Source organism: Danio rerio, chromosome 6 (genome assembly GCF_049306965.1).
Source record: "Danio rerio strain Tuebingen ecotype United States chromosome 6, GRCz12tu, whole genome shotgun sequence".
Classification (NCBI taxonomy): domain Eukaryota; kingdom Metazoa; phylum Chordata; class Actinopteri; order Cypriniformes; family Danionidae; genus Danio; species Danio rerio.
Window position 1 is genome coordinate 424,567 of NC_133181.1, and position 13,441 is coordinate 438,007.

General features: G+C 43.9%; 1 protein-coding gene across 2 annotated transcripts; it reads left to right on the top strand.

The window, feature by feature from the left end:
* On the top strand, window positions 1–13,441 carry tmprss6 (transmembrane serine protease 6). 2 transcript variants are annotated; one of them, XM_073953471.1, is made up of 18 exons: window positions 1–189; window positions 291–420; window positions 1,157–1,299; window positions 1,542–1,609; window positions 1,699–1,877; window positions 2,052–2,093; window positions 2,518–2,722; window positions 3,725–3,861; window positions 4,011–4,123; window positions 4,284–4,393; window positions 4,514–4,656; window positions 5,593–5,691; window positions 6,284–6,397; window positions 6,697–6,813; window positions 6,883–7,051; window positions 7,227–7,495; window positions 9,112–9,248; window positions 10,158–13,441. In XM_073953471.1, the coding sequence occupies exons 1-18, from the start codon at window positions 130–132 to the stop codon at window positions 10,317–10,319; spliced, it is 2,397 nt and encodes a 798-aa protein (XP_073809572.1). In that variant the 5' UTR covers window positions 1–129; the 3' UTR covers window positions 10,320–13,441. The 2 variants fall into 2 exon arrangements, with proteins under 2 accessions (XP_073809572.1, XP_073809573.1); XM_073953472.1 differs by lacking the exon at window positions 2,052–2,093.

The following is a 13,441-nucleotide window of genomic DNA, read 5'->3' on the forward strand; positions in this document are numbered from 1 at the left end:
AAACACAAGCACAGACTGACTGACGGAAACACGTGAACAACCGAACATGCACGCAGTCTGGAGAAAATCCGCCTAAAAATGCACCAAAGATGAACCGGAGGGGATAAAGATTCGGTTCGGATTCGGTTCATGATGGAGCTCGGAAACGGGTTCACAGCGGATCCGAATCGAGGCCGCGGCGGCAGAACAGTAAGAGAGTCTTCCGTCTTCATGAACTGATCCCTGCATTAATCTAGCCAGACCATACACGAAATGACGGAGCTCATGAATATTCATGCGTTTATATGCAGAAATCTGGCGCCGATCCGAATCCGGTCCATAAAAGGAGAAGCTTCCGGAAATGTCTGATCTCCATCATCATCATCATCCTCATCATATTCATCCTGGCAGGATCTGCATGTCTCATTTGGTACTTTCTCGGTGAGAATATAGGCTATAGTGTGTAATAAACTCTAATGTATACCTCATGAATCTGCTGCATTAGACCAGAGTAGTTGGCGGTTCATTCCACTGTGGTGACCCTTGATAAATCAGGCTATTTATACTCATGGGTGGTGCGGTAGTGCAGTGGGTAGTAATGAGGCGTCACAGCAAAAAGTTCACTGGTTCGAGTCTCGGCTGGGTCAGTTGGTGTTTCTGTGTGGAGTTTGCATGTTCTCCCCATGTTGGCGTGGGTTTCCGCCGGGTGCTCTGGTTTCTAAACACATGCACTATAGGGGAATTGATCAACTACACTGGCCGTAGTGTGTGTGTGTGTGTGTGTGTGTGTGTGTGTGTGTGTGTGTGTGTGTGAATGAGTGTGTATGGGTGTTTCCCAGTACTGGGTTGCAGCTGAAAAGGCATCCGCTGTGTAAAACATGCTGGATAAGTAGGTGGTTCATTCCGCTGTGGCGACCCCTGAATAATAAAGGCACTGAGCTGTAGGAGAGTGAATGAATGTGTGCTCATCACTGCAGTGTTTCTGTTCTACTGGTCAGTGAATCCTACAGTCGTGTTTACAGCTGTGAGCGCATGAATGCTGCAGGATACTGTATTCACTATAGGATATACTGTAATAAACACTATAGTGTACTTTAGTTTCTACTACTGTATATGTGTGTGCATGTGTTTGTATGTGTTTCTTTGTGTATATCTCTCTGTGTGTGTGTGTGTTTAGAGTACCGGGTGTGGGTTCTAGAGCCGCGGGTCCTCCAGCAGTACACCTGCAGTGTCTCCATCCTCAACAAGAACTTCAGCTCCAGTCTGTGGAACCACGAGAGCGCAGAGTTCAGGAGAGAAGCCTCCATTGTGGAGAACATGGTGACACACACACACACACACACACACATACACACACACACCTAAACTAACATCAGTATGCCAAGACTAATGTAATCGAATAACGTTTAGAAAAGTGAAATCATCTAAAGGAGCTACTCTGAGTGAAAGTGTGTGTGTGTCCTGATTTATTTCAGCTAATGTGTGTGTGTGTGTGTGTGTGTGTTGTTCTGGTTTGAGTTTAGTCGAGTGTGTTCTGAGATTCTGCTCGTCTGCTCCTTCAGTTTGAGAAGCTGCTGAGAAACTCTGACCTGTCCAGATTCTTCAACTCCAGCGCCGTCTTCGCCTTCAGGTGTGTGTGTGTGTGTGTGTGTTCCGATGTTCTGGTGATCCTGCAGTGTCTGTTTATTCCTCTGAGTGTGTGTGTGTGTTCTGATGCAGTGAGGGCAGTGTTGTGGCTCATCTGTGGTTGCGTCTGTCGGTCCCTGTGAGTCTGCATGCGGTGGATCTGCAGCGCATCAACAGCAGTGTGTTCAGAGAGCTGCAGCGCTGCAGTGCAGACCAGCACACCAGCACATATGAGGGACTGGACCTGCTGCTGTCGTCATTCAGCATCACCGGTAACACACACACACACACACACACACACACACACACACACACACACACATACACACACACACACATACACACACACACACACACACACACACACACACACACACGGCCTGCTCCACTCCTCTGCTCAGTTTCTGTTTGCCTCTCTGTGTTGATGTGTGCTCTCTCCTTTCCAGAAACCGACAGCAAAGTTCTAGATCTGTTTCAGGCCACGTTTGGTATGATTTCTTTCCTTTCACTCATGCTCATTTTCAGTTCTTGTTGTTTTTTTCAGGCAAAAGTTTCATTTTCTTCATTGTTGTGTATTTTAACACACATAACCATTGTAAAAGGCCTCAGCGCTCGCTCAGTCCGTCATCACAGTGCTCCAGTATTCTTCTTCGTCTATTATTATTCCTCCAGAACTGTGCTCCCGTCTGCCGCCTCCAGAACCACAGTGTTCATTGTGTTGGGTCATTGCAGTTATATTCCAGTTTTGTGCATAAATCTAATCCTCATCTTTGGATGGAAACACAGCTAGATGACTAAATCTGCTGTATTCTTCAGAGTATTTTTAGACCATTATTAAGTCTAGATTTTTTACTTTGTCTGTGTGTGTATGTGTGTGTGTGTGTGTGTGTGTGTGTGTGTGTGTGTGTGTAGACTGCTACCGCTACACATCAGTGGTGTCGGTGGATGTGGTTCTGCTGGAGGGCCCGAACCAGCAGCACTCCTCCTGTCTGTGGCACCTGAGGGCCCCGTCCGGCAGGCGTCTGGAGCTGCAGGTGCAGTGGCTGCGGAGCGAGTGCAGAGACCGGCTGATCATCTACGACTCTATCACACCCACAGACACACACCTCATCACCTCGTGAGCACTGATGTGTGTGTGTTTGAGTGTGTGTGTGTGTGTGTGCTCTCTCTCAGGCTGTACGGCTGCAGTCAGTATGAGCAGACATGTGTCGGCCACTTTATTAGGTACACCTGTACAACTAGCAAATGTCTGATCAGCCAATCACATGGCAGCAGCTCACTGCATTTAGGCCTGTAGACATGGTGAAGAGGATCTGCTGCAGTTCAGAGTGAGCATCAGAATGGGGAAGAAAGGGGATTTAAGAGACTCTGAACGTGGCATGGTTGTTGCTGCCAGACGGGCTGCTCTGAGTATTTCAGAAACTGCTGATGGGATTTTCAGGCACAACCATCTCTAGGGTTTACAGAGAATGCTCAGACAAAGAGGAAATATCCAGTGAGCGGCAGTTCTGTGGGCGCAAATGCCTTGTTGATGAGGTCAGAGGAGAATGGCCAGACTGGTTCCAGCAACAGTAACTCAAATAAGCACTCGTTACAACCGAGCTCTGCAGAAGAGCATCTCTGAACACACAACACGTCCAACCTTGAGGCGGATGGGCTACAGCAGCAGAAGAGCACACCGGGTGCCGCTCCTGTCAGCTAAGAACAGGAAACTGAGGCTACAATTCACACAGACTCACCAAAACTGGACAATAGAAGATTGGAGAAACGTTGCTGCTCTGATGAGTCTCCATTTCTGCTGACACATTCAGATGCTCGGCTCACAATTTGGCCTCAACAGCATGAAAGCATGGATCCATCCAACAACGTTGGCATCATGGATGTGCAGCCGACAAATCTGCAGCGACTGTGTGATGCTATCATGTCAATATGGAGCAAAATCTCTGAGGAATATTTCCCGTATTATAAGGGTTAAGGCATTTCTGCAGGCTAAAGGGGTCCAACACGATACTAATAAGGTGTACCTAATAAAGTGGCCAGTGAGTATGTGTGTGCCTCTGATGTTTGTGTATGTGTCTGATGTGTGTGTGTGTGTGTGTGTGTGTGTGTGTTCCCTCAGGCTGTACGGCTGCAGTCGGTATGAGCAGTCGGTGCAGCTGCTGTCGTCTGCTGACTGGATGACGGTGGTCTGGAAGCAGGGGCTCTACAGCTACAAGGACCCGTTTGCTCTGAGCGCACGGGCCTGGCCAGACCCGGGTAATCAATCAATCAATCAATCAATCAATCAATCAATCAAATTCTTCACTTAATCAGCCAATTAATCAATCAATCAATTACTGTGTGTGTGTGTGTGTGTGTGTTTGTGTGTGTGTTTTTGTGTGTGTGTGTGTGTGTGTGTGTGTTAGTGTGTTCCCTCAGTGTCGTGCTGGAGCAAACTCTCGATGTTCAGGGTGTTTTACGGACCCCATTTTACCCCAGTTATTACCCTCCTGACACCAACTGCAGCTGGACCTTCACAGTGAGACACACACACACACACACACACACACACACTCACTCATGCTGCGTTCACAGAGCATTGTGCTCAACGTGTTTCACCATACAAATTAGGGTTTTGTGTGCGTGTGTGTGTGTGTGTGTGTGTGTGTGTGTGTGTGTGTGTGTGTGTGTGTGTGTAGGTGCCGTCAGTGGACTATGGTCTGACTCTGGCGTTTGAAGGCTATGAGCTGAACCGGGCCAGCTACAGTCAGACGTGCACACAGGGCAGCTGGAGCATCCAGAGCCGCAGGCCAGTGCCACACACACACACACACCCCTCACCCTTCACATGTGTGTGTCTCTGTGTGAGGTTGTGTGTATGTGTAAAGTGTAATGTTTAACGTGTGTGTGTGTGTGTGTGTGTGTGCAGGATGTGTGGTGTGCGCGGGCTGCAGCCGTATGCGGAGCGGATCTTCCTTCTGTCCTCCAGCATCACGGTCTCTCTGAGCTCTGAGGTTTCACTGACCGGACCCGGAATACAGATACACTACAGCATCTTCAACCAGTCTGAGCGTCAGTACACACACACACACAAACACACACACTGCACATTACACAAACACACACAACAAACTCACTAATAATGTCCCTAAAGGTGCAGCATGTAAGTGTGACCCCCAGTGGTTGAACTAGGTATTGCACACCTGGTTCAAAACACACACAAGCACAGGTTGCCAGATTGACGACACCAACAGCAGTGCGCCTGAATATGTGTTCATCAGATGATGAAGCTCAGCGTTGTGCTGGAGTGCAGTGAGGGCTCTATTCTGTGCTTCTGAATGGCTGTGTTTACATTTCTGTCCTGTTTCGTCTGCTGCAAACAGCCAAACTGCTCATCACTGCGCATCTCGTCATGCAGCTTGTTGTTAGGACACGGGGTTACAATGTGACCTGCTCAGCTAATGTTTACACTACCAATATTTAGAATAAGCACCTCATGTGGAACTCTGAATCTGCATCTCATTTTGGAGTCTGCTGCTGTCCACCAGAGGTCGTGTTTCGGTCATGGACGCATGCTTTAAGAGTCTTCCTGACTGAATGAATGAAATACACTGTTTTCCACCATCTGGCAACCCACAGTGCTGAAATATAATTGGCTGAACTGGCATTGGGCGGGTTAAAGAGACCAAAACAAAGACAGACACTCCAGCACGTAACACACATGTTCACATCAGAATATCTGACTTCAGCATTGAGTTTCAGATAAACAAGAATGTTCCCTGAGCATGTTTCTGAGTATCTGCACACGCATGATGCTGTATTACGCTGTAGACGAGTCAAACACTCACATACAGCAGATTTAATGGGTTTATTTCTTGCCTCAGAAGTTGATCAAGTTAAATAGGTCACTGACAGTGTGTGTTTGTTTGTGTTATTGCTTGTGTCACTGTATGTGTGTTATATCTGTATGTGTGATGTGGGTTTTGTGATGTGTGTGTGTGTGTTCAGCATGTCCCGGTCAGGCCTTGTGTATCCTCAACGGTCTGTGTGTTCCAGCGTGTGACGGGATCACCGACTGCCCGAACGGCTCTGATGAGAGAAACTGTGGTACATCCCCACTTCATCACACCTGAGTGTGTGTGTGTGTGTGTGTGTGTGTGTGTGACTAACATAATTCTGAAGAAACGGCTTTAAGGAAGTGAAATACGATGGTTTGAGTGTGGGCAGAAGGACTGAAATGTGTATGTGTGTGTGTGTGTGAGTCACTATTGCGCAACACAACCGCTTTAAAAGGAGAAGCTGATTCAAGATCATTATTAAGGCACAAGTGTGTGTGTGTGTGTGTGTGTGTGTGTGTGCGTGTGTGTGCATAAGAGCTCCGTAATCACACTCACGGCTTTATATTCATAACCTGTGATGTTTGAATCAATCTGCATCAGAATTAATCTCTTTTCTGAGACTTTTAACTGTTCATAAAGTCTACAAAACCGTTATAAATCAGTGTTTCAGCTGTAAATCAGCTCATTTATATCATTATTATTATTATTATTTATAATTGTAATGAGATTTTGGCAGACGTTTTGTACAGCACAGCGGTCCTCTGCTGTTGTTTTTATTGTGCTTTAGAAATAAATTAGATTTTTGATTGTGTGTTTGTGTGTGTGTGTGTGTGTGTGTGTGTGTGTGTGTGTGTGTGTAGTGTGTATTGCTCAGTTTCAGTGCACAGAGGACAGTCAGTGTGTCGATTACTATAAAGTGTGTGACCAGCATCCAGACTGCATTGAAGGCAGCGATGAGGACAACTGCACACATGGTACCACACACACACACACACACACACACACACTAATTCTTATTCAAACACGTACACAACACATACACTACCTGAAACAGCCATACAAACTCAGAAAGTGTGTGTTTTTTATGCTGAGCTGAAAATATCTTCTATTCCTGACCCTCAAACACACACTTCTGCATTTCCAGATATTATATTAAACGATGTAGTCCCCCCCCAACACACACACACACACACACAAAAGAAAGTTGATTTATCTTTTCTCTTAGATGATGACCCCAAAAAAACTTTAACTGTGTGTGTGTGTGTGTGTTCAGGTGTACCATGCTCTGACATGACGTATGTGTGTGGTGATGGAACGTGTCTGAAGAAGCCGAACCCAGAGTGTGACTTCATCACCGACTGTCCTGATGAATCTGATGAGAAACACTGCGGTAGGTGTGTGTGTGTGTGTGTGTGTGTGTGTGTGTGTGTGAATCTGTGATAACTCTATCTCCCTCCAGACTGCGGCCTGAGGCCCTTCAGCAGTCGAATAGTGGGCGGGGCTGATGCAGTGGAGGGGGAGTGGCCATGGCAGGCCAGCCTGCAGATCAGGGGGCGGCACATATGCGGAGGGGCGTTAGTCTCCGCCCAGTGGGTGGTGTCTGCAGCTCACTGTTTCCATGATGACAGGTGAGCGACATGTCTTTGTGTGTGTGTGTGTGTGTGTGTGTGTGTGTGTGTGTGTGTGTGTGTACATGCCTCTTCATCTGTAGTGTATGCAGGTTTTTCTTTCTGTCAGTCTGGATGGTGTATCTGCATGACTGTGTGTGTGTGTGTGTGTGTGTGTGTGTGTGTGTGTGTGCAGGTATTCTCCATCAGTGTGGACAGTGTATCTGGGTAAGCTGCGTCTGTCCAGCAGTGGTCAGTCAGAGGAGGCGGTGGGCGTCTCGCTCATTCACCTGCATCACTACTATGATGACGAGACTCATGATTACGACGTGGCGCTGCTGCGGCTGGCGCGGCCGGTGTGGGCGGGTACGCTGGCACAGCCTGTGTGTGTGCCGCCCGTCACGCATCAGCTGGAGCCGGAGCTGCTGTGCTGGGTCACGGGATGGGGAGCGCTCAGAGAGGGAGGTAAGACATGCGGATTCATTCAGACTTCTGCTGGAGCCTTCATATCGCCTCCATATAGTTCCTCTGATAGAATCAGCGGTAGCTGCGGGCTTTAAAGGGGAATAATTTGCCCATTTTTACAAGATGTGAAAAGTATCTGAGGTCCCTAGAGTGTAGTGAAGATTCAGCTCAGAATACCACACTAATGTTGTGAGTGTTGGTCAGGTGTGTGTGTGCTTCAGTGTGAGTGTGTGTTGATGCTCTATGTCGCTCCTGCTTCATCTAAAACTCCACATCTATAATCCTCTGAGTCTATGCTGACATCATCTTCAGCAGCTCAAACACTCTAATGGCTAATGGACAGACGGCTGCTTCTCACTCAGGGCTGCTGCTTATGCTAATGAGATGGGCACCAGTGGGCGGTGCTTTCCCCCTCTGATGACACGTACACAGGGGGAATGTCAGTCACAGTGTTCCTGCAGACTGTTTTCATCAAGTCTGTTGATAACAAACACAATAGCTTCATGTTGAGCATTAGAGGCTGGAGATATTCACACACTGCACACACACACAGCTGGGTTTATACCCCTTATGAAGGTATATTTTTCACAATAGGTAATACAGCTGTCCATTATGCAAATCTTATGTATGTATTTCTAGACCAGAGATGCCCAAACTAGGGCCTGCGGGCCAAAGTTGGCCCATGGTAACCTTTAATTTGGCCACCGACCAATCAGAGAAGAGATGGACCAGTGATGGGAAAAATTGGGGCGAATCCCTTAAACAGAGATCGTCATTTCTAATTTTATATAGCCTTTTCTTTGTTTGTTTAATTGCTGAGCTACAAAAAAGCAAAACTGATTTATATGTGAATTATATGTGAATTAATCAGATTTTAAAGGGTCATGAAAACCCTAAGACACTTTGTTTTTAGATGTTGACAGATGTTGGTCAGAAGTATTCGCCCCCTTTGAATTTTTTCTTTTTTAAATATTTCCCAAATGATGTTGAACAGATTGAGGAAATGTTCACAGTATGTCTGAGAATATTTGTTCTTCTGGAGAAAGTCTTATTTGTTTTATTTCGGCTAGAATAAAAACAGTTTTAAATTTTTTAAACACCATTTTAAGGTCACTATTATTAGCCCTTTTAAGCTGTATATGTTTTCTGATAGTCTACAGAACAAACCATCGCTATACAATAACTTGCCTAATTACCCTAACCTGCCTAGTTACCCTAATTACCCTAGTGAAGCCTTTAAATAACACTAAAAGCTGAGTAGAAGTGTCCTGAAGAATATCTAGTCTAATATTATTTACTGTCATCATGACAAAGAGAAAATAAATCAGTTATTAGAATTGGTTTTATTGTAAGAAAATGTAATATACAATTATTGATAAATATATACAATTAAAGTATTTTTCTATGTATTTTTAATATTATTAAATTAGGAAGTTACCATGTTACAATGTAATAGAGTTTGGTATATTGAGCTCCAGCCCACAACCCTCTATCAAGTTTGGATTTTAGCCCTTCATAAAAAGGTTTGGGCGCTCCTGCTCTAGACAAATACAACATTAAACCCAAAATAAACATCCAAATACTCACAGTGTGTGGGTTTTTCTCCTCTCCATCAGGGGCAGTGAGTGACGTCCTGCAGAAGGTGGATGTTCGTCTGGTCAGTGAAGACGCCTGCGTTCGCTCTTATGGATACCTGATCTCTCCTCGGATGATCTGCGCTGGATACCGCAGCGGAGGGAAAGATGCCTGTCAGGTGACTAACGATGGACCCCACTGCAGACGAGTAACAATTAACTAAAATAGGGACTGATCTTCATCTCAAAGTGTAAAAATAAGGTTTCTGCAAGGAGCAGGTTTTGGGCTGAGAGACAGAAAATATAATTTCCCGCATGAAAAATATACTGCAGTGCTTATGAACCACACTACTGTAAAATACCTGACTTAATCTGCTGTGGTGATTCTACAGTTGCTATGGTAACAAGACAACTATTGTAATTGATATGTTGTGATTCTACAGTTGTTATAGTAACACGACAACTATAGTAATTGATATGTTGTGGTGATTTTACAGTTGCTATGGTAACATGACAACTATAGTAATTCATCTGTTGTGATTCTACAGTTGCTATGGTAACATAAAATTAAAAAGTAACATAAAATTAATAGTAACTGATCTGTTTAGGTGATTCTACAGTTGCTATGGTAACAAAACAACTATAGTAATTGATCTGCTGCAATGATTCTATAGTTGCAATGGTAACTAAATATCTCTACAACGATATCACTAATGACTAATAAATAATAAAAATAAATTACTAAAATAAACTGATGACCCAATAGTGTAGTTTTCTACAACTAAAGGGCAGTTTGGTTACCCTACAACACTTGAGTTTACTGTAGTCAAAACTAAAGTGCACTACAGTATTTATCATTTCAGTGCAGTTAATAATACAGTATGCCGGACTACTCATTACCAAACAGTGGTAACTATAACTATAAATACAGTGTAACACACTTTTCTGAAGCGTTTACTATAAATCACTGTTCTATTTTTAATCTGGGCTGGTCAGTATAAAAAAGGGAAGTCACATGACAAGCCACAAAAATCACAGAAACCTAATGTGTGTGTGTGTGTGTGTGTGTGTGTGTGTGTGTGTGTCAGGGTGACTCTGGCGGGCCGCTGGTGTGTCAGGAGCCGTCTGGCCGCTGGTTTCTGGCCGGTGTGGTCAGCTGGGGTCGTGGCTGTGGACGGGCGGATTATTACGGCGTTTACACCCGGATCACTAAACTCAGCGTGTGGATCAAACGCATGATCTCCTCCTGAGAGGCTCCAACACATCACTCTGTGTGCCAGACTCAAGGCAGCAGGGTTGCCAAGTTTTCACAACAAGAGACCAACAGCCAATCAAAAGTAGCCCAAAAACAAGCCCAATCCCTAAACAAAAACTGTGGCATTCCCCAATGGACAAAACACATGAGTGAACGCGCTGTACAGGGCTTTTCTATGACTTTACTTAGAGGTGGAGTTGGAGAGCAGGAGGCGAGGGGGGGGCATGATTAAACCCACAGATGACAAAACAACCAGAATACACAGATTAAAACTAGCCCAATTCTACAAGAAAACCACAGCCTTGGCAACACTGCATGGCAGATGAAGATGGAGCTCATGTGATCATGCGCATATGAATATTGATGAACACACACTGTTCATCTGCACAACTGATTTTGAATAGCTGATAATGCTGGCGGTGCTGTGAGCTCTGATTATTCAAGCTTTTCTCAAACTAACTGTACACATTGAGTCAACAGGGTGTGCTGAAAAACTTCATCACCCACGATGCTGTGTAACTGATTCCTCCAATCAGAAATTTGCAGTGATCGACGCATGTTGAAAGAGGTCTTTAGCTCCGCCCACTCTCATATTGCATAATTAATGATGTATTCGAGTCTATCAATGCTTTCAAAGTACTGAAATAATTGTGTATGTTCATTCATTCATTTCAGATTAGTCCCTTTATTAAACAAGGGTCAACAAATGCCCTTTCAGCTGCAACCCATCACTGGGAAACACCCATACACACTCAAACACTACGACCAGTTTAATTGATCAGTTCCCCTATAGCGCATGTGTTTGGACTGTGGGGGAATCCGGAGCACCCGGAGGAAACCCACACCAACACGGGGAGAACATGCAAACTCCACACAGAAACACCAACTGACCCAGCCGAGACTCAAACTAGCGATCTTCTTGCTGTGAGGTGACAGTGCTGACCACTGCGCCAAAGGGAGAAAATTGAAATATATAAGTCCTGTAAGCTTTTTTCTCAGCTGTTTTTAAAGGGATAGTGAAATGAAAATGTACTCACTATTTACTCTCCCTCAAGTGCTTATAAACATTCATCAGTTTCTTTCTTTAGAACACAGGAGAAGATATTTTGAAGAATGCTGAAAACCTCTAAACATTGACTTACAGGCTTACAGGTTTCCACCTTTCTTAACAAATCTTTCATTTGTGCTGATCTGAAGAGAAAGAAACTCACAGATGTCTGGAGCGGGTGAGAGCAGAAGACAGAATGGTCATGTTTGTGTAATTTATCTCTTTAATTTGATTGTCGTTGCCAATGCTTCATGGGATAACAGTAGTTCAGTTAAAACAGCTCAGTTTTGTATGTTTGTCTGATTTTCTGAAGCTTTTGTCAGAGATTGTATGTTGGGGTTTCCTCACCGCTTGCTTTGGTTCATTTCTTAGAACGCTTTAACCACAACTTTTGTTTTCTTGCAACTGGTTATGAGCAATGTGTTTGTGCTGTTCCGTCAGTTATTAGCGGTCTGAGTTCACTTGTTTCCGACTGTTAGCTCGGCTCGAATGATTCTGAATTCTCCAGAAATGAACAGTGGTGATGTCACGGTGACGCAGTTCCTCTTTCCTGTAAAGGACTGACCGGTAAAACTCCCTGTGCCGTTCAGAACAGCCCCATCTGAAGCGCTGAAACCAACACGAGCATCAGTCATTGCTGGAACACATAAAGCTGTGTACAGAGCTGAGGTTTCTGCTGTCAGACGGTGATCTTTCTGTGCGATTGTTGATTAGAGCTGCTCAATGTAAGCACGACAGCAGAAACTGTACATTTATCAGACTGACTGAACATATATGTGGAAATACGATGTCAAATCGCCACTTTAGAGTTCTCACATGAAAAATACTGACGTTTTTGAACTATTCTATAGTGAAATACTTGATGTACATCTGTTGTGGTGATTCTACAGTCGCTATGGTAACATGACAACTATAGTTACTGATCTGTTGTGGTGATTCTACAGTTGCTATGGTAACATAACAACTATAGTTACTGATCTGTTGTGATGATTCTACAGTTGCTATGGTAACATGACAACTATAGTTACTGATCCGTTGTGGTGATTCTACAGTTGCCATGGTAACATGACAACTATAGTTACTGATCTGTTGTGGTGATTCTACAGTCGCTATGGTAACATGACAACTATAGTTACTGATCTGTTGTGGTGATTCTACAGTTGCTATGGTAACATGACAACTATAGTTACTGATCTGTTGTGGTGATTCTACAGTTGCTATGGTAACATGACAACTATAGTTACTGATCTGTTGTGGTGATTCTACAGTTGCTATGGTAACACGACAAACATAGTAACTGATCTGTAGTATCTGATCTATACTAACTGAACTGATCGTCACGATTCTACAGTTGCTATGGTAACGCAAATGTTATAGCAACATGTTACATTATATTTTGTGGTGATTCTACAGTTGCTATGGTAACATGACAAATACAGTAACTGATCTGTTGTGGTGATTCTACAGTTGCTATAGTAACACGACAAATAAAGTAACAGATCTTTAGTATCTGATCTATAGTAACTGAACTGATCGTCGCGATTCTACAGTTGCTATGGTAACGCAAATGTTATAGCAACATGTTACATTATATTTTGTGTTGATTCTACAGTTGCTATGGTAACACGACAACTATAGTAATTGATCTTTTGTAGTAATTCTACAGTCGCTATGGTAACACGACAACTATAGTAACTGATCTGTAATATCTGATCTATAGCAACTGAACTGATTGTCATGATTCTACAGTTGCTATGGTAAGGCAGATATAGCAACATATTACTTTATATTTTGTGGTGATTCTACAGTTGCTATGGTAACACGACAAATAAAGTAACTGATCTGTTGTGGTGATTCTACAGTTGCTATAGTAACGCAAATATTACAGCAATATAAACAAATGAGCCAATACTGTAGTTTTCTACAACTTTATGGAATATTATACTGTGGTAAAAGCAAAAGTACACCACAGTATTTATTATGTTTAATCGGTTCACAAACACTAGTGTAAGGACTGTCTGCTACTGCTTAAAGCGTCATCCATACTCACTATTAAACTCATGCCAGTG

What these genes read in the sequence shown, in the direction of transcription:
- tmprss6 (XM_073953471.1), top strand. Translation starts at nt 130, where the DNA reads ATGATGGAGCTCGGAAACGGGTTCACAGCGGATCCGAATCGAGGCCGC. An exon ending in TCTCATTTGGTACTTTCTCG is followed by an intron (nt 421 to 1,156) that starts GTGAGAATATAG and finishes GTGTGTGTTTAG; the next exon opens with AGTACCGGGTGTGGGTTCTA. An exon ending in ACTGCAGCTGGACCTTCACA is followed by an intron (nt 4,124 to 4,283) that starts GTGAGACACACA and finishes GTGTGTGTGTAG; the next exon opens with GTGCCGTCAGTGGACTATGG.